Below are 26,384 nucleotides of genomic sequence, written 5' to 3' on the forward strand. Positions count from 1 at the left end.
ACATCACCGATGAGGCTGACAGACGACACCGGGTGGTGAGGCCGCTGGCTGATCTCAAGATGCCAAGCGGCTAATCTGAACCACATGCACACTGAGCGAGTCCTCAGGCTGGGCAGCAGGACAGTGCTGGTGGGGGGCAGCTGTGTTCTCACTTATGCCTGCCCTTCCAGAGGATGCAGATGCAGACAGGGCGCACAGGAAGCTGCTCTAATGGCCAGTGTGCAGGTGACGGATCTGACAGTGAGCGGCACTGGTCAAGAAGCACCAGGGAGAGCCAGCTTCTCCAGGTTCTCGGAACGGAACTGGCCCGCTAGTGAGAGCCTGTCTGAACAGAGCACGCTCCGAGTCCCGGAGCCCCTGCAGTGCAGTGTACTCCTGCAAAGAACCAGCGGAGAGGCTCGATCTGCAGTCAGCCTCAGGGATAAGGGCAGGGCAGCCGGAGACCTCTTCAGGCGGCTCTGCCCACTCCGGCTGCGGGCTCTCTTCACGGGGCGATCCAAGATGGCGGCCTAGAGGGAGACTGCACCCCCGGTCGCTCCAGAACCCAGGAGTTAAGAAGGGGAGGCATTGAGAGACTCGGACTGAAGTGGAGCCACGGGTGAGTCTGCCCACTGGGTAAAGCTCGGCCCGGGTGGCAGGCCCAGATAGAGGTGGATTATCGGAGCCGGGCAGGGCAGCTAGAGTCATCCACAGGCAGTCCTGCGCACTCCGGCGGTGGGCCCCGCCCACACAGCCAGCTTCTCCAGGTTCTCGGAACGGAACTGGCCCGCTAGTGAGAGCCTGTCTGAACAGAGCACGCTCCGAGTCCCGGAGCTGCTGCAGTGCAGTGTACTCCTGCAAAGAACCAGCGGAGAGCCTCGATCTGCAATCAGCCTCAGGGATAAGGACAGGGCAGCCGGAGACCTCTTCAGGCGGCTCTGCCCACTCCGGCTGCGGGCTCTCTTCACGGGGAGATCCAAGATGGCGGCCTAGAGGGAGACTGCACCCCCAGTCGCTCCAGAACCCAGGAGTTAAGAAGGGGAGGCATTGAGAGACTCGGACTGAAGTGGAGCCACGGGTGAGTCTGCCCACTGGGTAAAGCTCAGCCCGGGTGGCAGGCCCAGATAGAGGTGGCTTAGCAGAACCGGGCAGGGCAGCTTGAGTCTTCCCAAGGTAGTCTTCCACACTCCGGCAGTGGGCTCTTCCCACACGGCCAGCTGCACGGTGCAGGCCCACAGTGAGAGCATTTCCGCACAGAGCCAGTTCCAAAACGTGGAACCAGTAGGGGGCTAGGGGCAGTATTCTTCGGATGCGCTGCTTTATCAGATTCCTCCAAGACATCAGGCTACTGAAGGCTGGGAGGTGATACACTGGAAATCTACTGGGACACTATAAGCCAATAGTGGAAAACTGCAATATCTCAGGGTCCCACTGACAACTGACCATTATGAGAAAACAAGGGAAGAAAATGTCCCAAACAAACCTAGATACTACATCAATAAAACCCAATGACAGCACAGCAGAAGAAATGTCAGAAAGGGAGTTCAGAATGTACGTAATTAAAACGATCAGGGAAGCTAATGAGGAGATGAAAGAGCAAATGCAGGCATTGAAGGAGGAGATGAAAGAGCAAATGCAGGCATTAAATGATCGCACCAATCAACAGTTAAAAGACCAAATACGGGAAGCAAGAGATCATTTCAATAAAGAGTTAGAGATACTGAAAAAAAACCAAACTGAAATCCTTGAAATGAAGGAAACAATAAACCAAGTTAAAAACTCCATAGAAAGCATAACCAATAGGATAGAACACCTGGAAGACAGAACCTCAGACATTGAAGACAAAATATTTAACCTTGAAAACAAAGTGGAACAAACAGAGAAGATGGTAAGAAATCATGAACAGAATCTCCAAGAACTATGGGATATCATGAAAAGGCCAAATTTGAGAATTATTGGGATTGAGGAAGGCTTAGAGAAACAAACCAAAGGAATGAACAATCTATTCAATGAAATAATAACAGAAAATTTCCCAAATCTGAAGAATGAAATGGAAAACCAAGTACAAGAGGCTTATAGAACTCCAAACATACAAAATTACAACAGACCCACACCAAGGCACATTATTATGAAAATACCTAACATACAAAATAAAGACAGAATTTTAAAGGCCGCGAGAGAAAAGAATCAAATTACATTCAGAGGGAAACCAATAAGAATATCAGCAGATTTTTCAATCCAGACCCTAAAAGCTAGAAGGGCCTGGAACAACATATACCAAGCCCTGAAAGAAAATGGATGCCAACCAAGAATCTTATACCCAGCAAAACTTACCTTCAAATTTGACGATGAAATAAGATCCTTCCATGATAAACAAAAGCTAAAGGAATTTACAAAAAGAAAGCCAGCATTACAGAACATTCTCAGCAAAATATTCCATGAGGAAGAGATGAAAAACAACGATGCAAATCAGCAACAGGAGGCGCTAGCCTAAAGGAATAGCCAAATAAAGGAGAAACCAAATCATGTCAAAAACAAATATGAGTCAATTGACTGGGAATACAAATCATATCACAATAATAACCCTGAATGTTAATGGCCTGAATTCATCAATCAAAAGACACAGACTGGCAGATTGGATTAAAAAGAAAAATCCAACAATATGCTGCCTGCAAGAGACACATCTCATAGAAAGAGACACCCATAGACTAAAGGTGAAAGGATGGGGAAAAACATACCATGCACACGGACACAGCAAAAAAGCTGGAGTATCCATCCTCATCTCAGATAATGTGGACTTCAAACCAAAACTAGTCAGAAGGGATAAAGAAGGACATTACATGCTGCTTAAGGGAAGCATAAATCAGCAAGACATAACAATCATAAATATCTATGCCCCGAACATTGGCTCATCCACGTACGTCAAACAAATCCTTCTCAATTCCAGAAATCAAATAGACCACAACACAATAATACTAGGCGATTTTAACACACCTCTCTCACCACTGGATAGATCGTCCAAACAAAAATTGAATAAAGAAACTATAGGTCTCAACAACACAATCAGCAATTTAGACTTAACGGACATATATAGAATATACCATCCAACAAAGAATGAATACACTTTCTTCTCAGCAGCACATGGATCCTTCTCTAAAATAGACCATATTTTATGCCACAGAGCTACTGTTAGTAAATACAAGAAGATAGAGATACTACCTTGTACTCTATCAGATCATAATGGATTGAAATTAGAAATAAATGACAGAATAAAAAACAGAAACTTCTCCAATACCTGGAAATTAAATAATACACTATTATATGATGAATGGATAACAGAAGACATCAGGAGGGAAATAAAAAAATTCTTAGAAGTAAACGAGAACAAAGACACATCATATCAAAATCTCTGGGACACTATGAAAGCAGTACTTAGAGGAAGATTTATTTCATGGGGTGCATTCAAAAAAAGAAGTAGAAATCAACAAATAAACGAGTTAACACTACAGCTCAAAGCACTAGAAAAAGAAGAGCAAACCAATACCAAAAGTAGTAGAAGACAGGAAATAGTTAAAATCAGAGCCGAAATCAACGAAATCGAAACAAAAGAAACAATCGGAAAAATTAATAAAATAAATAGTTGGTTCTTTGAAAAAATAAATAAAATTGATAAACCCTTAGCCACACTAACAAAGAGAAAGAGGGAGAAAACTCAAATTACTAAAATTCGGAATGAACAAGGAAACATCACAACAGACACGAGTGAAATACAAAACATAATTAGAAGCTATTTCGAAAATCTATACTCCAACAAAACAGAAAACCTAGAAGACATCAACAAATTTCTAGAGACATATGAACTACCTAAACTGAACGAGGAGGACATACACAACTTAAATAAACCAATTTCAAGCAATGAAATAGAAGAGGTCATCAAAAGCCTACCAACAAAGAAAAGTCCAGGACCAGATGGGTTCTCAGCCGAGTTCTATAAAACCTTTAAAGAAGAGCTCATTCCAATACTCCTCAAACTATTCCATGAAATACAAGAGGAGGGAACCCTACCAAACTCGTTCTATGAAGCCAATATCACCCTGATACCTAAACCAGACAGAGACACATCAAGGAAAGAAAATTTCAGACCAATATCCTTAATGAACATCGATGCAAAAATTCTCAACAAAATTTTAGCAAATCGCATACAAATATATATTAAAAAGATAGTGCACCACGATCAAGTGGGTTTTATCCCAGGGATGCAAGGTTGGTTCAACATTCGGAAATCAATAAATGTCATTCACCATATCAACAGACTTAAAGTTAAGAATCACATGATTATTTCAATAGATGCAGAAAAAGCATTTGATAAAATACAGCATCCCTTCATGCTCAAAACACTAGAAAAAATTGGGGTAATGGGAACATTCCTAAACATTATAAAGGCCATCTACGCTAAGCCCATGGCTAATATCATTCTAAATGGTGAAAAACTGAAAGCGTTCCCCCTAAAAACTGGAACAAGGCAGGGATGCCCTCTTTCACCGCTTCTATTCAACATCGTCCTTGAGACTCTAGCCAGAGCAATCAGACAAACCAAAGAAATTAAAGGGATACGAATAGGAAAAGAAGAACTCAAACTATCCCTGTTCGCTGATGACATGATTATATATTTAGAGGAACCTGGAAATTCCACCAGAAAACTTTTAGAACTCATAAGTGAATTCAGTAAAGTAGCAGGTTACAAGATCAATGCTCATAAATCCAATGCATTTTTATACATAAGTGATGAATCTTCAGAAAGAGAAATTAGGAAAACTACTCCATTCACAATAGCATCGAAAAAAATAAAATACTTGGGAATCAATCTCACAAAAGAGGTGAAAGACCTCTACAATGAGAACTACAGAACACTAAAGAAAGAAATTCAAGAAAACCTTAGAAGATGGAAAGATCTCCCATGTTCCTGGATAGGCAGAATTAATATCATCAAAATGGCTATACTACCTAAAGTTCTATACAGATTCAATGCAATTCCAATTAAAATCCCAATGATGTACCTCGCAGAAATAGAGCAAGCAATTATGAAATTCATCTGGAAGAATAAAAAACCTAGAATAGCTAAAGCAATCCTCAGTAGCAAGAGCGAAGCAGGGGGTATTGCAATACCAGATCTTCAACTCTACTACAAAGCAATAGTAACAAAAACGGCATGGTATTGGTACCAAAATAGACAGGTAGATCAATGGTACAGAATAGAGGACATGGACACAAACCCAAATAAATACAATTTTCTCATACTTGACAAAGGTTCCAACAATATGCAATGGAGAAAAGATAGCCTCTTCAACAAATGGTGCTGGGAAAACTGGAAAACTATATGCAATAGAATGAAACTAAACCCCTATCTCTCACCCTACACAAAACTCAACTCAAAATGGATCAAGGACCTCGGAATCAGACCAGAGACCCTGCATCTTATAGAAGAAAAAGTAGGTCCAAATCTTCAACTTGTTGGCTCAGGATCAGATTTCCTTAACAGGACTCCCATAGCACAAGAAATAAAAGCAAGAATAAACAACTGGGATAGATTCAAACTAAAAAGCTTTCTCTCAGCAAAGGAAACTATCAGAAATGTGAAGAGAGAGCCTACAGAGTGGGAGAATATCTTTGCCAACCATACCTCAGATAGAGCGCTAATTTCCAGAATCTATAAAGAACTCAAAAAACTCTACACCAAGAATGCAAATAACCCAATTGACAAACGGGCTAAGGAAATGAACAGACACTTCACAGAAGAAGATCTACAAGCAATCAACAAACATATGGAAAAATGTCCAACATCTCTAGTAATAAGAGACATGTAAATCAAAACCACCCTAAGATTCCATCTCACCCCAATTAGAATGGCGATTATCAAGAATACAAGCAACAATAGGTGTTGGCGAGGATGTGGTGAAAAAGGAACACTCATACATTGCTGTTGGGGTTGCAAATTAGTGCAACCACTCTGGAAAGCAGTGTGGAGATTCCTCAGAAAGCTTGGAATGGAAACACCATTTGACCCAGCTATCCCACTCCGTGGCCTATACCCAAAGGACTTAAAATCAGCATACTACAGAGATACAGCCACATCAATGTTCATTGCTGCTCAATTCACCATAGCCAGATTGTGGAACCAACCTAGATGCCCTTCAGTTGATGAATGGATAAAGAAACTGTGGCATATTTATACAATGGAATATTACTCCGCAATGAAGAATGATAAAATTATGGCATTTGTAGGCAAATGGTCGAAATTGGAGAATATCATGCTAAGTGAGATAAGCCAATCTCAAAAACTAAAGGACAAATGATCTCGCTGATAAGCGGATGAGGACATATAATGGGGGGTGGGAGGGGCTAGCATTAGGTTTAGGGTTAGGTTTAGAGTTAGGCTAAGGAGAGCAGTAAGAATGAAGGAAAGAAGGACTGTGTAGAGGGAAAAGAGGGGTGGGAGGGGTGGGAGGGGTGGAAGGGGTGGGGGTGAGGGGAAAAATATAATAAACATCATTACCCTATGTAAACGTAAAAAAAATAAGTAAATAAAAAAAAAAAAAAAAAAAAAAAAAAAAAAAAAAAAAAGAAGCACCAGGGACAGGTCTGCTAGGTTACTGGCCAGGCACCAACTATGGGACAAAAGTCTGCTGCTCCCCAGGCACTTCTGAATCCTGGATTTACTACAGAATAGGTTCTGAGACAGGCAGAGAAGTCCCTGGAGAGGAAATATAGAAGGATTTAAAGTAGGCTGGTAGGAGAAATCATCTTTTGAAGGACAGCAATTGCTAGGAAAAAACTGTTCTTTTGGTTACCTGAAAGGGATGTTTCAGAACCACTCAGCATTAGGTTTTGTCAGCATGGGTTAAGTTCACCCTAAGCCAATATCTTTTGGAATTCATAATCGAGCAAAAATAATGTTCACAGTGAAGGGCTTTTCAAGTATTGAAAGAGCTTCGAAAACATCACTAAACTGGACACCCCCACCAAAAAAAAAAAAAAAAGAAAGAAAGACCATTCCTTAAAATAATCAGTTCATTTCAAAACAGTACAGAATGAGATTTCCTCTTACCTGAACCCAGGAATTAAGTCTTGATTCTGCAGAACTCTGTGGTTCTTTGTTAATCAGACAACATAAGCACCATATTACAATTTTCTGGCTTTCATCTGTAGAAAAGAAAACTAAAATTAATGGTCTTATCGAATAGGAAAAAAAAAGAGAAACTTTAAAAAAAAAAAAAAACCTCTTAAAACATCATTTAGAAAAATCTCAAAAGTACTAAGTTCAGAGAATAAGCCTCCAGGAGCGTGTGACGCTTCCCTTGTGGGTTTCTTCTTGTGGGTTCGGGATCACTTTTGCTTACCTCTTGTGTGGCCAATTCCCTTCTGTAACAGCAGCAGTTTTTAAAGCCAAACAGGGTTTTAAAATATGGAAAGAACTGAAAGAAGTGGGCTTTCCTTGCGCCTGGCTTTTCATTTCATATCTCAAACCATTGGTAATTCCAACCTTTTTAAGGCAAGCCAGTCAGCATTTCCAATTTAATCTTTTAATTTTCTAATTTGCCAAAATACCCTTGCTTGTTAAAAACAAATTTAACAAAAAGGATTGTTTTAAAACATTCATTTTAGTACCAAATGCTCTGGATAAAATAGAGGCCTCTTACATGCTCCTGATTCTTTAAAATTTAAACTTTACTGCATGTGTGACAGAAATTCTGAACTTTGGAATCATACACTCACAGAAGCCTCTACTTGATGAGTCACTTTCTTTTTCTGTTGGTGGTGACTGAGTCCATTCCAGGCAGAGAGTACAATTAAGAAACAAAAATGAGGCCTAAAAACTGAAGCCATCGGTACCCGAGCTGGAGCAGAGTAATGGACTCCACAAGGAGGCCTCAGGTCCCTGAGCAGGACCTCTGCCACCCGTCTTCCCATCTTCTGCAATGCTCCTAATGGCTTCCTTCACTGAGAAGTGAATACAGTACTAACTCCAGGAAGCCTCTCAGTATTTTCACCACAAAGCAAAGGATGCTAATGGTAAATTTAGCCCCCCTCAACATTTATAGCTATGCTTACCCAATAACCAATTATCTGACATACGTTCCTCCCTGGCTCCTAGGAGCCCACGGGAAGCACTATCAGGCACTGGCTTGTCTGAGTTCCATTCACTTCCAGAGTTGTATACTTAACCTCTACGGATGCTATGGTTCTTCAGGCTGAACCAACACCACTGAGTAAAATGGGACTGTGCTCCTGCCCACAGCGTGAGTACGAGAAGAAAGTCTATCTCTGAGTAGCAAGTGTGACAGACGCATCCAGTGGAATGCAGACTCAGCAGCAGCCAGGGTGGAAAAGAACGCAAGGTGTCTAGAAGCATCTCCACAAATCAGACAGAAGCAGAGGGAGGGAGAATGGAAAAAGAAAGAGAAGGAAAAAGATAAGGAAGACACGTATACAGAGACAATCCATTTAGAAAGGAGAAGACATCAAAAGAGAAGAGGGAGAAGTCCTCTGCACAGGCCTCCTGCCTTGCCTCCCGAGTTCTATGTGGTGGCTCCAGCTCTGCCCTGGTGACCAAGCAGAGCAGCAGCCCTGGCCTCCCTATTCCCTAGCCTCTAACAACCCCCCAACCTAGCAGCTTAAACAATTTAGGTATTTATTGTCTAAAAAAAAAAAAAAAAAAAACAGCTGGCTTCACAGTTCTGACCTCTAGAAGTGAAACATGAAGAACTTGGGTGTCATCTGGAATTTCAGTTCAAAATATCAAAAAATAAAGTATCCGGAAGTAAATGTATGCTGGCATAGTTCTTTCCCTACCACACATTTTTAAAACATATTTTCAGTTTTAAATGGCCACAATAACCTTATTTTATTCAGTGGGTCAAACCCACTGCCTCAGAGGTGCCAGGCAAGCGCTCCACCACTGAGATGCAACCCCAGTCCCCCATTGTTCAACCTGTCCGCACTCAGCTCAACTGTCCCTGAATGAACCTCAGGCAGTTTCCCGTCTCATGCAACTGCCCTGCAGGACGCTCCAGCCCTAATCTCAGGGACTCTGGGGAAGAGTCTGCCAAGCGCCATGGACTGTAGTGTGTGCTGGTAGCTTCAGGAACAACAGCAGTGGCTTGTGTCTGTGAGTCACCAAAGCAAAGGCAGCTGTGAGCTCTGCAGCTGCACATTTCAGCATGCCCACTTTGGGCAAAGAAAGGCACTCCGCAGGTTGGGCGGAGTTTCCATGGCTCTCGCTTTTCTTGGGTATTTTGTTTTTTTGAGAGAAAAATTAAAAATTACACAGTTGGTGAACAACTAAGCATGCAGAATCACTCAACAGGTGGGAAGATTCCCATCTTTTGGATTCTTTTAGATTTAGGGTCCATAACCCCCACTTCCTCGGTGGCTGCCCTCTCAGCCTTGGGTCCTTACCACTCGCCCCACCTTTTTCTGTCCCACCTCCTGTGCCTCCGCTCCTTCCCAGCCAACCACCCCTGCAATCCACCAGGCCACACTTACCTGCTTTGAGTGTATTTTTATGTGGCAAATTAAAGTGATTTTCTTCTAAAAGGCAATTATTAGACCCATGAAGCATCTAATGGGTGGTGCTTGTAAAGGGAAGTCACTCAACAGCTTCTTTTCCTTTCTCCTGCCATCAGCCTCACTCAGCGTTTTTCAAATACCTGGTCATGCTACACCAGGGGCTGTGAATCAGTTTTGGGTCATGACCACCATTTCTTAAACAGCACAGTGAAAACATTCCACATAAAAAGGAGTATTCTTTCACGAATTGCGTTTATTGCCAAGTGTGCATGTACACAACACACATCTGCAAATAAGCATGTGTGTGTGCATAAATATATACATGCATGTATACAAAACGTATTTCTGGTCAAAGATGATTGAGAGACACTGGCCTCACTGCAGTACAGGAGCTCTGGGCAGGTAAGCATGGACTTGTGGGCAAACAGTGCTGGCTCACTCGCTCTGCCAAGGCAGATCAAGGGCCTGAAGGAGGCGATGGGATGAAGGAGAGGAAGAGGCTCCAGAGGCAGGACAGAAGAGGGTGGGGGCTCAGCCAGCAAGGCCTAGGGGCTGTGTGCCAAGTGCAGGGCCCAGTGCAGAAGCTGTCCCTTTCCTACTAGTTCCTGCTCTTCCAATGGCTTATGACAGGCTAGACCAGGGAAACTGTATGACTCTCTATCAAAGGGGAAGACTCCTTTTATCTTTGGCTTTAATGTTGTTATGTAATACAATTAGTCTTTGACTTTAAAAATCTGAAAAGCAAGTATCACATGAGCTAATGAGCTAATAATACAGTCAACCCAAGGCAAATGTGCTCCTTCAGAGGTGCCTGCTCTGCCCTGTGCCAGGCCTAGGAGGACAAAGAGGAGGCCTCAGCTCCTGCTCTCAGAGCCACTCAGTCTTCCAGGGGATCTAACAGTGAGTGAGCAGGTATGACCCCCGAGGAAGATGCGGGGGCTGCGGGGTTACTGAGGTCCCCACCGCACCCCAGCAAGGCTGTTTCAGGGAAGACCAAAAGAAACGAGGGAGAACAGAAGCATGAGGAACGTATTCCAGGAGTCGCAGGCCCTGACACCAAGACCGTCAGCCACTGTTAATGACCACAATGTCTGGGGTCTGTAGAGGAAGATGAAACAGGAAGTGAGGCAGAAGTCAGAGGCAGAATGCCTCCCCTGCATGTCCCTGAATTTTCTCGAACTGGACAAAACCAGAATGTCACTCCTAAGGAAGAGCAAAGCCATGTCTGGATTCAGACTCTGAAGAATGATTTTACAATATGGGAAACCATCTGTGAGTTAACCAACCGCTTCATGAAACAAAGACATTAAGGCGGTGTGGTCAGCACAACCATTTTACATGGAATTAAGGATGAGGTGATGGGGGTGGGAATGGGGAAGACAGAAGAATGACTGAGACATCACTTTCCTATGTTCATATGTGAACACACGACCAGTGAAACTGCGCACCATGTTCAACCACAAGAACGGGAAGTTTACTTCATGTATGTATGATATGTCAAAATACCGTCATGCACACCTAAAAAGAACAAACAAAAAAATTTTTAAAAAGATGAAGTGATGAAAGTGATTACAGACAAAAATTGTTGCTTAAATCCTCTCCAGGTTTCTGCCCTCTGTTTCAAGGAGGTCTGTTTCCTACAGATCTGCACGTGAGGGTGTGGGCATGTGCACGAGTATACAGGTATACGTGTGTGTCTTCTATACAAACACAGACAACAATAAAGGAAGAATTTCCACAATACAGCAGTAAATACATTTGTTACATTGTTCCATGAAAACTGGAGAAAGATTTATAATTAAGCCTCTGTATATTGCTAATGCAAAAATTAAAACTGTCATTAGAAGTTTGTGTTTTGAGAAGACACAGCTTAGATGCTTACCGTATGCTAAGATAAAAGGATTCTGGCAGGTTTTTGCTAACAGTTGACGAACTGTGGGGAATCTTTCCATGATCGTATCAGGATCCTGTAAAGGAAAAGTAAGCTTTGGTCAGTGAAAGGGCACTCACTATGCAACCCAGGAAGTCAGCTTAAATGCTCCTTGCTTGGTATATTTTAGAAAAGTAGGCAAAAGAGAATTAGAGAAGATCTTCAGGGAAAGAATTCACAGACAGTTTAAAAAGCAACCAACCATCCTACTTCAACATGAAACCAGGTCTCTAAAACTAAGTTCTACGACATAACTAGGTAAAACCAATTTTATTACAAAATTACTTTTATTTTACTCAATAGTCAGGAAAGGCTACTTTATTTGAAAATAACAGACTAAGTAAGAGTTTTATTTTGTTTACTGGGGTTTGAGACCAGGGTCACGCTACCACTGAGCTACAGTTCTTTTTATTTTATATTTTGAGACAGGGTCTTGCTAGGTAGCTGAGGCTGGCCTTGAACTTGTGATCCTCCAACCTCAGCATCCCAAGTCCCTGGGATTACAGGCATGTGCCATCATGCCTGGCTTGAGTAAGAGTTTTAAAAGCTATTGGTGATTAATAACTTTATAATCCTATATTTTCATACTGCTTTCTTCCTCTAGCAGAATAAGGAAGGTTCTTAATCCAGCTCCAGTAAGGCTGTTTCAAAGAATATTTAAAAGAACGAGAACTCTGGAATTTGTAACAAGAAACAAAAACAGCCAGAGCACAGAGATACATACCTCCGCTCATTACTGTTTTGATTGCTATATGCTAAATGACATCATACTTAATCTAAAACAAACCAAACCCAAGACAAACCAAATAGAAAACAGCCTATGGTTAAAACCAGGCAGACCCTTGTTCAGCTGGCTCTTTTCCCACTTCTTTACCTTTCATGAAAGTTCAACAGTAAGACCAAACTGAGATAATGTGCAGGTAAGCTGACACGGGAAGCATTTCCTGCTGCTGCAGCAGTGAATTCCCCACGTGTGCCTCAGCACCAAGGCTGGCCCAGACTCTCTGGGACCACGTGAAGGTCAAGTTACATAAGTCTGACTACAAAAAACAATTTTAGATTAAGCAATGGCTGTTCACACAGGCAGGATCTGCCCTTCTGATTTCTAAAGACACACGAACTCATATCATTAACAGAATTATTCAAATTTCCTACTTGCTTCTTTGACTAATGACGGAGAAGCATAACATGAGAATGTATGTTAGGGAATATGTGCCTTTTCTTTCTGAAATTTAAAAATACAGACAAAACAAATCATATATTCATACCATAACAGCATATGCAGTCGTAAAACATCTTTAAAACAAAAAAATTCTGTCAAAAGAAAAATTTGACATTTTGCAAAGGATTACTAAAAAGCATGAAGACACTCAAAATTCTAATATTTATTAGAAAATATCACTTGAAATATTAGAAGAGAGCCTACTATTTTAATAGTCAGGTCTCAGTATTAGGACAGATCTCAGCATCTCTTAGGACTGTCCACTTGAGAACAGGGCTGAGGAGAGGGTAAGTACTTCAACAAACTCTTCAAGATTTGAAGGACAAAAAGGACTTGAAAAAAGTCCCATTTATTACTTGAAAACAGCAACAAAGTCCTATTTCTTTAAAAATAACCTTCTTGGAAATACATGGGTACCCATGTTTATAGCAACGCAATTCACCATAGCCCAACTTTGGAACCAGTCTAGTTGTCTGTCAACAGGTGAATGAATAAAGCAAATATGGTAAATATACACAATGGAGTTTTATTCAACCATAAAGAAAAATGAAATTATGTCATTTGTAGGAAAATGGATGAAATTTGAGAACATTATGCTAAGTGATATAAGCCAAACTCCAAAGGTCAAGGGTTGTGTGTTTTCTCTCATATGTGGAAGCTAGAGAGGAAAAAGGAAAAGAAAGATGGGCAGGGGGTGGAGGAGGGACCTCATGAAAATTGAAGGGAGGTCAGCAGAGTAGAAGAAAGGACCATGGAGAAGGAGAAGAGGGGAGAACAGGAAATGCTGGGGAGGGATACTGGCCAATCACATTGCGAGCATGTTCAAACACCTAACAACACATCCCACCCTGAGGTATGACTACGACGTACCAATAAGAAATACGGAAAAATAAATAAAAATAACCTGCATGGGCTGGGGTGTAGCTGAGTGGTACAGTGTTTGCCTAGCAAACACAAGGCCCTGGATTCTATCACTAGCACCACAAAAATAAATAAATAAAAATTTAAAATATGTGCACATACATACAAATACATGCATAGGCACACAGTAAAAAGAAACATATATAAGAAAAACTAAAAACAATTCTGTCAGAAAGTCTCATTAAAACACAACTAGTCAAGAAGAAAAGACCAACATCAAAATAAATCAGAGTAGGAAACCAGCTCTTGTCTGCAGAACCACAGGAAACTCGTCTTTCTAATCCTTCGGTGCATTAGGTCAATACGAGTCCCTAACCCTGGACAGCACATGGCCTGGGGGAACCTGGTTGAGTCCCTGATGTCATAAAACAATTTCACTATTTTGGCCCACTACTCACCATCTCTTTCAAGGCTTCGTACATCTGTCTCAGGAACTCCTGGAACCGAGGCAGGTGAAGACAGGTGTCCTGCTGAGTTTCCAGAGTGGAGGCCTGGTCCCACCCAGAAAGCTTCTGCAGCCAAAACTGACAGTCAGACACTAGGTCTCCAGACTCCTGAGCCATGACAAAAAAAGGGAATGGATGTCCCTTCACAGCAGCCTGCCACGTGCCGAAGGGATGGAGCACATTTCAGATCTGCAAGAAAGGGCAAGGACACACTCAGAAAGCCTCTCTTATCAGTGCCTTCCTGACCCACTGCTGGGGGAAGGGGATTCCAGGAGACTGCAACAGCCTGCCTTCGATGCTGGAGTCTTCTCTGAATCACTCGGAAATGTGTCACCCAGCTGTAGCCCTGATTTTTACCATCTGAACTTTTTATCATGAACACTAGTCATTACACTAGAAGTCATTATAGTTCCCACAGGCACAAGCTAATTATGCACAGCTGATAATACTTTATATCTCTTTTTAAGATTGGGCTATTTTTAAATGTTCTGAATATGAAGTTCCTTTGAGAATTTTAATGTAATGGGAAATCAAAAACATCCATGGGGAGACTGGGTTGTGGCTCAGTGGTAGAGCACTTGCCTAGCATGTGTGAGGCACTGGGTTCGATTCTCAGCACCACATATAAATAAAAGACTAAAAATAAAGGTCTATCAACATCTGAAAAAAAAAAAAAAAAAAAGCCCATGGGTGTTTAAGAGTAGTTGGTGCCTAAGAAATGTTTTTAAAGTTCTTACGTTTTGTATGTATCTCTGGCTTCTCATTTAGGTGTAAAATAAATCTCTATGCATCACTGTCTAATGAATTTTCTTCCCAGTTTCTCTTTATTTCTTAGAAAAAAGTAGAAGACTCCATTCCACATGTATCAATTTAAACAATCTGCTTAACTGAAAAATGTTTCACACACTTGATCTCAGTTCATTCACAAGAAGGAGCCATGTTTTAATAAAATGCAATAAAGTCCACCTACTAAGGAGGTGTACGTGTCCCCAGTGCTGGAAAATAAAATAAAGTCTCCCGAGCCTGCCTTCCTACCCCTGAAGTTCAGGTTAGGAAGCACAGCACGGGCTGCAGGGCCACGAGTCTGGGGGAGCTGGGCCAGTGGACTCCAGGGCCCTCCCAGTCTGGTGCCTACGCAGGCCCCATGGGAGGCAGGGTGGTGAGACCGGAGGCTCCTTCCCCAGGTGCAGGTTCCGGAGACTCCTGCCCTTCCCTGGGGCAGAGGGGACACACAGGGATCTCATTTCAAGAGAGACTTCACTGGGAGTGGTAAACTAATTGAGTTTAAATCCTTGGCATCGATAATTAACAGATAAAATGCTCCTAGTTAAACACCAAAAATATCAACAAAGGAGGTTCCCATTACTAAACAGGAGAAGACGAAATTTAAGAGGACTGCACAATTTGGTTTCAGTGCAAAAACAAAACCTAGACCAAGAAGATGAAAATGGTACTTAAGAGTTTATGATTCTGAGAAGGACCAGATCAAAACGCGGTGTAACAGAGGACACACACGCCTACCGCGGATGGCCTGACGGGGCCGGGTCCAGGTACTGCGGTCTCCTCCCTCCTCTCGGGGTCCCAGTGTCCAGGCCACCACACCTGTCACTCTACCTCCAGGTATAGACGCGCACTCTGCCTGACCGCGCCCCTCCTCGGCTGGCACTGCCCCACCACTCTAGCCTGGGGTCTTCCCTGGAGTGTCACGGCCCTCTCCAATTCATTCTCCACATAGGCAAAACATTTTTTAAAAGTTTTTTAGATGTTGATAGACCTTTATTTTCTTCATTTATTTTTATGTGGTGCTGAGGATCGAACCCAGTGCCTCACGCAAGTTAGGCAAGCGTCTACCACTGAGCCACAGCCCCAATCTGCAACAACAATCCTTGCCAAGTATCACTGCACCTCACACACTCCTGCTTACAACCCCTCTTCCACAGTTTCTTGGAAAGAAGTCCAATTTGCTGTAGGAAAGCACCCCAACTCCCTTCCAGAGACTCAAGGCCCTGCAAAATGAGGCTGTGCCCGCCTCAGGCCTCCCTGGCTGCCTCTCCCAGCTGGCCAGAAGCCCAGGCCTCCACCCGCTGCACAGGCACGCCAAGCCTCCCGCGCGCTGCCCTTCCACCAGGGCCTGTGCGGCTCTGCGCACTGGCAACTAGCCTGGGCGTTTATTCATTTGTCCACTCAGTGACCGCTGCTTCTGCTGCTGCGTGAGCTCCCTGTCCTCCGAGAATGTAGCACTGGCCAAGACACCAGAGTGAAGGGAGGAACAATTCTCTAGCATTTGTCAAGGTACAGTTCTAAACCAAATGTCATAGTGAAATGCTCCTCCAGATAAAATAAGGTCAAGTTTAAAAGATCACTGCCCTGAACAGAAAAAATTTTAAAGTATTTTTAAGTTACCTGTGTGAAATTTGTTTCTGTCTCGCTTTATAAACAATGATAGCTTATACAGTCACACACTGGACTCTTGGCAGTATCTTAAATGTCTGATACATACGAACTTAGTAATCATGACAGTTTTATTAAATGGCTACTACTGTATCCCCATGTCATGGAGGCAAAGAGAGATTATGCAACTGCCAAAAGGAAGATTGTATTAAAACCTAAAGGAAGTAATAGTAGCAAGTGGCTGAGCCAAAATTGTAGCGTCTGAGTCCAGAGCTGGTTCTGAAGTCTGTGCCCTCAAACGACAATATAAACTGACAGAACTGACGGATGGAGCTCTTCTATATTTCATACGGCACTAAAGGCAGATCAGTTTAGGAATCTGGGAATAGTCAACTGAAGAACTTTTTGACAAGAGGAGAAAACCATTGTTTTATTAAAATAAAATTGCAAATGACCTTGTTTTTAGCACTAGACAGGCACCCTCAACGTGGTGTGTGCAGCGTGGAAGCTGGTGGTGCCCCCGCTGTGATGGCAGCATTTCAGTGCCCAGGAGCCGAGTGGTGCACTGGAGCAGCACTTCCCACAACACCATGTCGTCCCTGCGACACCGCTGACTAGGAAGACCCTCTGGAGAGGGCACTGGTTGGCTCTGCCTGTTCAGCCCTCCTCTCCCTTCCCCTGGGCACATCCCGACTTTCCTCCATTCTACAAGGACTTCTTGGTGGGCCCATTAGCCAAGGGCAGCAATGATGGCGGTCATGCAGAGCAGCCTCCGCAGGGGATCTGGAGAGGCGGGTAAGGCAGGGGCTCAGTCACCCTAAGGCTCCCTTCACCGCAGATCCCTGGAGCACTAGCTCAAGACCCCTAATAAGGTGGCATTTTCTCTCAGCACTTGAAATGGCCCTCTCCTCTCCTCTTACTGCAAGGCTTCAAGAAGTGGGCTGCAACTCTTGCCTTTGCTCCTCTAGTTTTCCCTCGGACTTCCTTCAGGAGTTTGACTTTCTAGAGTTTGAAAATGATATGCCTCGGCATAGGTGCCTCGATATTTATCCTGGTTCGTATTCTTCGAGCTTCTGGGTCTGTGGCTTGGTGTCTAACATCGACCGGAGACGTTCCTAGTCATCACTGTTTCGAGTATGTCTTCTCTTTCCTGGATTCCCGGCACAAGTACGGTGCACCTCTGCTGCCGCCCCCGTTCCTGGATGTGCTGGGGGTGCTGGTTTTTTCTGCCTTTCCAGTTTGGTTTCAGCTGCGATATCATCAAGCTCAGGGACTCCTCAGTGCCCCACCCAGGGCAAGCCCATCAGAGCCCTCTTCTCTTGCTCTTCAGCAAGATTCCTGTTGGTCCTGTCTTGGGGGTTCCACTTCTCTGCTTCACTACCCTGTGTTCTCACGGGCTGCCCACTTTATCCATTACGGCCCCTCACGCAGTGACCAGAGCTGTCTTCAGCTCCCTCTCTGATCATTCTGGCTTCCCCACCATGACTGGTTCTGATGCTCACTGTCTCTCTGAACTGCGTGAACTGTAACCTTTTTCTTGGGAGCTGGGCATGATGAGCTGGGCATGATGAGCTGCTGCAAACGGGCCTGCAAGATGGCAGGAGGCGTGTGTGCTGACGTCCTAGGTCAGGCAATGAGGTTCCAGGTGGTGAGGTTCACAGCACCTGTCCCCCCACTGGTGTGACCACAGTGGGTGGGGGCAAGTGCCTCCCTCCTCCCACTCGGAAAGCTATTGTGGGCTGACGTGTCCTCCCGCGCCTCCCTGACGAGCTGCCCTTGGCTGCTCCCTGCCGTCTCAGTGGGGTGCGAATGAGATGCTACCCTTGGAAGGCAGGGTGCCACAGGGCTCTGCCAGGAATAAGGCTGACAGGAGGTGCACTCCACCAGCAAAAGTGAATCGATGCCACTTGCCTGATACCACTCAAAACCAGAAGGCTCATCAAACAGAAAGAGGGGCTCCGGTGGTCTCACTTAAACATAGGCTTGTGGGCCAAGCAGACTATCCTTTATGACATTACTTTTTTAAAGTTTTTGTTAACTGTTTAATAAATATTTTTAAAAATACTTTTTTGGGTATATTTAAAACAGACAAATAAACTGCCACAGACCCATTAACTGGTTCAAACAATTATCAAACTTTTTCCTTTTTATTTATTTAATTAATTTTGCAGTGCTGGGGATGGAGCCCCCAGTCTTGTACATTCAGGGCAAGCACTCTACCATGGAGCTACAGTTTCAGCTCAACTTCTTCCATTTTTAAAGCAAACCACAGATTTATATCATTTCACCCCAAATATTTTGATTTATAGCTTTTTTTTTCCTAAGGGCTTAAAAGAAATTTAATTACAATATCGTTTTTGCACAAAATAAAAGCAATACTATCACATAATAGACCAATTATATTTAAATTTTTTCAAAATTCCTTTTATATTTATTCATATCATTGGTTTATTTATGTCAGAACCAAACAAAATCCAAATATTACATATAGTCACTATTGATATTTCTCCTTCAGTCTGTACCAATTATGTCTCTTTTATTTTTCTAAACTGCATGTCATGTACCCTGGAGATACCAAATCATCGGGTCTGTAGAATGTCCCCTACTTCAGGGGGTGGCTGACAGCACCCCTGTGGTACTATTTCACAGGTTTAGCTATCCCCTTTATTTCTTGCAAACTGATAGAGAGGCTCCACTACATTTCGGGCTCAATTACTTCACAAGAATTCTTCATTTGTGGTGTTGCATACTTTGAATCAAACCAGAAGGGCACCTAACAGTTTGTTCTCTTGCATTTCCAAACTAATCAGTGAATGCAGAGCCCATGGACCTACTCCACCATCCATCTCTCTTCCCCAATAGTTTCAGGACCCACTGTGATCATTTAAACTCCATTTCAGGCTAAAAAAAAGTAGTGGTTTTTAAGTTTCACCCAATCTCCTGCTTGTTGATGCATACAAGTTCCACAGTATGAGGCAGTCAGATCAACAACACCTTCCTCTGGGATTCCAACAAGTCTCTCCAGCCCTGTGAAACTGCCACAAGTTCTGCTAGCTTCTCTGTGAGCAGTAGAGGCACTCTTCCAGGTTCTCAGCCTCTCCCCTCTTCTTACTAAATGGCAGATGACCCAGGGAAAGTGCTCCTGAAGAACTCCTGCTCAGTCTCTGCACCTCCCTTCACTCCAGGATCTGAACCCCTCAAGTCCTGAATATATTCTCAGTTCTCCACCATCTTCAGAGATGCTTTTCTAGGTGCTCTGGCTTTTCTAGTTGCTCTAACATGGCTGAAGAAAGTGTGCACTAAAGTCTCTTGTTAACCAGGATAGGTGAATAAACCAAAGTATGGAGCAGAACATATACACTAGCTAACACTGCATCCAATTTCAGTTCCACCTTCTTGCTCAAAGTTTTCCACAAGGATACATGAAATACAAAACCATAATCCAAAAATTATCAAAGAATCAGAAAAATAATGCAAAATCACCAGGGCAAGATCCTGGCACGCAGGATTGCAAAAGCCCTGGCGAGGCATTTGCTCGTCCTGAGGAGGTGGTTAAAGGGCAGAGCAGTTCTTCTGACAGCCTCGCTGGAGTTTAAAATAGGATGCCAAGCTTGCCACAGGGAGGTCCCGGTAGACCAGTCAGCACTTGGGGCCTACGTGGTGGCTGCACCCTGAGAGTAGGGACCCAGGAGTGTAGTTATTTCGAATGGAGGTCACACTAAGGGTGAGGATGATGATGTCACCCAAAGAACGCAGACATCAGAGACCAGGCTCAGAAGGCACAGATTTGATTTTACTTTTGTTCATACAAGACATATATAGGCACATTATCCAATCAGGTTAAGACACTCGTTAAAGCATGCAGAATCAACCTATCAGTGAGCTATACGTCCACTAATATAAACAAACCAAGTACCCCTAAGTGATTCTGTCCAGCAGCAAGTCTGAGACAAAGGCCTGGGGGAAGGGCAGGCTCCAGCACACAGAATGAGGTGAGGCAGTGCGGGCAAGCTCACATCACAGCCTGCCTTGATGCCTGCTGAGCGAGGCTTCCCCTCAGCTCATAGCTCAGCCTCAGTAACTGCAAAGGCTGCAGTCCATGGCGAGTCTTTACCACCCCCTCAGTTTTCCTCATCTAGACTGCTGGATTTATTTAAACCATTGTATCAGCAACTGCTGTCAAATAAGCTTGAGGAATGTTCCCTACACAGGAGCACACCCACCTACACATGAACTGCAGCCCAACTGTGAAAAAATAGTGAAGCAAGGTCATCACAGATGGCCAGCACTACCAGGTGCCTGGAAGATGAAAACAAAAACCGTCTCTGGAGGAAGAGAACCTTGTTCTAGGATTCAGGTGATTTCCAGAATTAGTATTTCAAATGCAATGAAGAACACTCACGTAAAGCAAATTGAACACACAGGAAGAAAACAACACATGATCAAGAACCCAAAACCAATGGACAAGAATCAAAGAAACCGAAACAGAGATATTCCAAATAGTTAATGACCAGACAGAAACTATACAAATAAGAGTCACTGGTGAACATAAAAGTCAAAATTTCTTGAAGGGACTGAAAAACCACAAAACATGATTATAAAAAAAACAAAAAAGTGCTGCTTGCTGCGACCAGCGGGACAAACGACACGTATTCTTCAGAAGTTCATGAAGCGGCTTCTGCTTTATTCGGATAACACCTTCAATATATAAGCAGTCTCATGCATATGCAATTGTAATCAGATACGACCATCCAATCCTATTAAAGGTCAAGCGATCACAAGCTCAAGATACATGTAAGATGTATCTGTCCACGCGCTAGGCGGCTGAGCTAATTATCATACAGCCAATGGTGAACGCTTCCTGTTTTTCTCAAGGCACATTCAGCATGCCATTTGGCTCTCTGCCAGTCGCCATCTTAGATGCATGTGGCGTAACCTTGGGCCCGGGTCTCGCCCTCCACAGAAAAGAATCAAGAAGAAATTCTAGAACTGAAAAACAAAATAATTAAAATTAAGAATTCAAAAGATGGGGTTGAGGCGATAGCTCAGGGGTGGAGTGTTTGCCTAGCATGCATGAGGCCTTGTGTTCCATCCTCATTAATTCAAAAATAAAGAAAGAACTGGAAAGATGATTAGACCCAGGTAAAAACAGAATTTGTGAACTTGGAAGACAGATCTGAAGAACCCATCCAGAATTCAAACATGGAAAATCAAAATGATGAAAGAATACACAAGAATGGAGGAGACCTGTGTAGAGGAGGAGCCCAGAAAACTTAGCCTCAAGGCAATGAGAGGGAAAAGGGTCAACACCCAGCTGCTCCTCAAGAACAAAGGTGAAACATAGCATTTGACACGCTGAAACAAAGACTCTCCTATCAGTGAAGCAGCCACAAAGGATGCTCTTCAGGCAGACAGAAACGGTACAGGCACAAGTGTGGAGCTGGGTAAAGGAGTTAAAAACAACAAAGATGGCAGGTGAGGTGTGGACAGGTAACTAAAGCTGAAGACGTACAGAAATAATAATGGTACTTCAGAGTCTTTAGTAAACACAGAAATTAAAATATATGAACACAGTAGTACATTAGTCAGCAGAATGTAGTGTTAGGAATTCCAAGGTCCCTCCATGGTCTAGGAAAAGGAGGACACAAATGTTAACACTGGGCTTTAATAATTCAAGAACACTATTGTAATTTTTAGAACATCAATGAACAGAATCATAAGAGCATATAATATTCAAATTGTCAAAGCAAAGAAACTAATAAAAACAGTAAGCCCCCCAAAGGGCAAGATAGTAGGAGAGAAGAAATGTAGAACGGATAAGATAGACGAACAGCATGTGGTCGGGCGGGGAGCAGCTCAGTGGCAGAGAGAAGGCTCGGCACATGCGGGGGCCCTGGGTTCAACCCCAACACCAAGAAGAAAAAGAGGAAGCACCCAGTAAGATGGTGGGTTTAAACTCAAAGATATTAGTAATTCTGCTGTATGCAAATGGATTCAACCAATAGACGAAATCTCCAAATCAAAACCAAATGTTACCAGTTTTGAGTTAGTAAAAAACAAAAAAAGAAAAAAACCACCTGAATGCAAAACAAGACACATCTCAAGCACAGAGGTATGGGAATGCAGAGAGGCTAAAGGAAGGACAGAAGACGTGCTGCTCACACCAAACCCAAGGAATCGGATCAGCAAACAGCGCTGAACAGACTCGAGCAAAACCACGCGTGGCACAAAGGAGTGGCTGTCCATGACGGCGGGTGGGGCCCAGCAGGCCACACAGCAGTCCACAGGAGGCATGGGAGTCGCCATGCCCGGACACGGCGCCAAACAGGCCTGTCAACCAGCCATCACCGCAGAGAAGCCAGGGAGCCCGGGCAAGGGCGGAAGCTGCGGGAAGGTGCAGGACGGCTGGGGCCGGCAGTCTCCCGGGCGCGAGGCGCTGGGGTGCTTTTCCACAGCCGAGATGCATACTTTCCGTGCGGACTTCATCCCAAGGGTAGGGAAAAACCAAAATACTGCAGGTTATCAATGCTCATCGAGAGAAAAAGCACTTGATGGCTCTAACAGGCAGTTTTAAATTGTTGAAACAGTATGTATTTTCTACTTTTTGCCTGAGTTGTTTGAAAAATATTAAACCCACAAGAATTCGTGAGGCAGGAAGGAACAAGGCAGTTTCCTGCTCAAGGACAAACGATGAGGCGTTTCCGGCAGCTCCAAAGGACATGTGCCTGGTGAAACGAGGGGCTGGAGTCTCCGGGGTTACAGTGATTTTGACTTTTTCATGAAAGCACTAATTTTTCATCCTAGTTAATCTGCAAGTCTATAATACGACTGAGAGCTAACCATGCATTTTTTGGTCAATATCAAAATCCTTTATAGTGCCCCAAACATAAATCCTTGACTTTCTTAGGATTCTGTCCAGTGTTTATGCCCAAATTCATTTCATTATGAGCTCCTAGAGAAATATTATTTAATGTCTTTCATTTAAGAAATAAAAGAAAAGTGGAAGCTCAATAACATTCCCTTAAAACCCGGGGCTTTAACAAGTGTTTCTGCACACCGCACATGCTCCTGTAGGGAAGGCCAGCACGGCAGGTCAGGAGGAAATCCACATTTTCCACCGCTTGAGTAGTTTCTTTCTTAGCGCACTTACCCAGTCCCTAAGGAATCAAAACAAACCATGATTTCACCTTCTCCACACACACAGGCTAAAAACAACAGAAGTCCTTGGTCCCTAGAAGGTATTTCTGGCCTTCAAAAGTTTCTATGCAGAAAGCAAAGTGTTAAGAGTAGAGAGACGCAGAAGCCAGAATGGAAACAGGGACCAGGGAAGGGTCCCCACGTGCCTGTTCATGTTCCTATTTCCTGCAGGGTCAGAGGGGTCCTGCAGAAGCAGGGGATGAAAGGGGGACAGAGAAAATGGCCTGGAGCCAGCAAAGGCCGAGTTCCCAGTGGCATCTGCTCAAGATCACTGTGTTTGCCTTCCTCCACTTGCTTGCAAATGGCTCACAAGTTAATTAGTTGTTTGCCAGTACTGTTTTATACACTCGGATCCCTGCAGTACAAAGACACACCACTGTACACAGGGCCACCAAGATGACAGGGTTCAAATTCAAAGTACCACAGGTGACAAAGCAGAGGTTCCTCAGGGCTATAAACTTCCTAATAGTGGGGATTTGTGGCCTTTAGGAATAAGCTTCACAAGGAATGTGGGGTTCGGCAAGCACAGTGCTGGGGTGAAGAAGGAAATCAAGCGTGGAGACACTGGATCAGAGGCAACTCAGAGGCAGGAGAGCCGGGGCAAGAGGCCAGGCAAGGCACCCCATGCATTAACCAACCAACAGCTTGCAACTGTTGTGCTTTGTCTACAACTTTTAAAATGGACTTAAATTCAAACAAACATACAAAACCACTTCCCTCCACTTAGAACTCAAGAAGCATCCAGAAAGATCTCCCATGTTCTTGGATAGGGAGAATTAATATTGTCAAAATGGCTATACTACCAAAAGTGCTATACAGATTCAATGCAATTCCAATTAAAATCCCAAACGTACCTTACAGAAATAGAGCAAGCAATCATGAAATTCATCTGGAAGAATAAAAAACCCAAAATAGCTAAAGCAATCCTTGGCAGAAAGAGTGAAGCAGGGGGTATCGCAATACCAGATCTTCAACTCTACTACAAAGCAATAGTAACAAAAACGGCATGGTATTGGCACCAAAATAGAAAGGTGGATCAATGGTACAGAATAGAGGACACGGACACAAACCCAAATAAATACAATTTTCTCATACTAGACAAAGGGGCCAAAAATATGCAATGGAGAAAAGATAGCCTCTTCAACAAATGGTGCTGGGAAAACTGGAAATACAGCAACAGAATGAAACTAAACCCCTATCTCTCACCCTGCACAAAAATCAACTCACAATGGATTAAGGACCTCTGAATCAGACCAGAGACCCTGCAGATTATAGAAGAAAAAGTAGGTCCAGATCTTCAACATGTCGGCTTGGGACCAGACTTCCTCAACAGGACTCCCATAGCACAAGAAATAAAAGCAAGAATCAATAACTGGGATACAGTCAAACTAAAAAGCTTTCTCTCAGCAAAGGAAACTATCAGCAATGCGAAGAGAGAGCCTACAGAGTGGGAGAAAATTTTTGTCAATCATACTTCAGATAGAGCACTAATCTCCAGAATCTATAAAGAACTCAAAAAACTCTACACCAAGAATACAAATAACCCAATTGACAAACGGGCTAAGGAAATGAACAGACACTTCACAGAAGAAGATCTACAAGCAATCAACAAACATATGGAAAAATGTCCAACATCTCTAGTAATAAGAGACATGTAAATCAAAACCACCCTAAGATTCCATCTCACCCCAATTAGAATGGCGATTATCAAGAATACAAGCAACAACAGGTGTTGGTGAGGATGTGAGGAGAAAGGTATACTCATACATTGCTGGTGGGGCTGCAAATTAGTGCAGCCACTCTGGAAAGCAGTGTGGAGATTCCTTAGAAAACTTAGAATGGAACCACCATTTGACCCAGCTATCCCACTCCTTGGCCTATACCCAAAGGACTTAAAATCAGCATACTACAGAGATACAGCCACATCAATGTTCATAGCTGCTCAGTTCACAATAGCCAGACTGTGGAACCAACCTAGATGTCCTTCAATTGATGAATGGATAAAGAAACTGTGGTATATATACACAATGGAATATTACTCAGCCATAAAGAATGATAAAATTATGGCACTTGTAGGCAAATGGATGAAATTGGAGAATATCATGCTAAGTGAGATAAGCCACTCTCAAAAAACCAAAGGACGAATGATCTCGCTGATAAGTGGATGATGACACATAATGGGGGGTGGGAGGGGTTAGTGTTAGGGTTAGAGTTAGGGTTAGGGAGGGGGGCAAGAATGGAGGAAGGACTGTATAGAGAGAAAAGAGGGGTGGGAGGGGTGGGGGGAAAGGGAAAAAATAACAGAATGAATCAACCAACATTGCCCTATGTAAATTTATGATTACACAAATGGTATGCCTTTACTCCATGTACAAACAGAGAAACAACATGTATCCCATTTGTTTACAATAAAAAAAAAAAAAAAGGAAGAAAAAAAAAAAAAAGAAGTATCCAAGGCTGGCCAAAGACAGCCCTAATGGGGGTTCTCCGTTACCTTCAGAAAGCAAGGTAGGTTCCTAGGAGCCAAGTTCCGAACGACCACGTGAGCCTGGGAGCAGCCAGACTTCAGGAGGGACCTCCAGGCCCAGGCAGGAATGGCAGGAGACCGCACCCCCCCCCTCATCTGACACACAGGACATTACTGCCCTCTCCTAATTAATGGTAGTTTTTCAGCATGGAAAAATCCATTCTAAAATTTAACCTGAGAAATCTGTTCTATAATTTAATTTCC

The 26,384-nt window shown here is 43.4% G+C and overlaps 1 protein-coding gene across 4 annotated transcripts in view; it reads right to left on the minus strand.

Annotated features, from left to right (window-relative positions):
- Positions 1-26,384, minus strand: part of Fancc (FA complementation group C) — a 188,019-nt gene that overhangs the window by 103,603 nt on the left and 58,032 nt on the right. For all 4 annotated transcript variants that reach the window (XM_047526406.1, XM_047526407.1, XM_047526408.1 and 1 more), the window contains exons 2-4: positions 14,018-14,254; positions 11,429-11,513; positions 7,085-7,179 (exon numbers count right to left, since the gene is read on the minus strand). In XM_047526406.1, the coding sequence (XP_047382362.1) occupies positions 7,085-7,179; positions 11,429-11,513; positions 14,018-14,182 (345 nt within the window). In that variant the 5' untranslated portion in view covers positions 14,183-14,254. The remainder of the gene's footprint in view (positions 1-7,084; positions 7,180-11,428; positions 11,514-14,017; positions 14,255-26,384) is intronic.

This window comes from Sciurus carolinensis, chromosome 15 (genome assembly GCF_902686445.1).
Source record: "Sciurus carolinensis chromosome 15, mSciCar1.2, whole genome shotgun sequence".
NCBI lineage: Eukaryota > Metazoa > Chordata > Mammalia > Rodentia > Sciuridae > Sciurus > Sciurus carolinensis.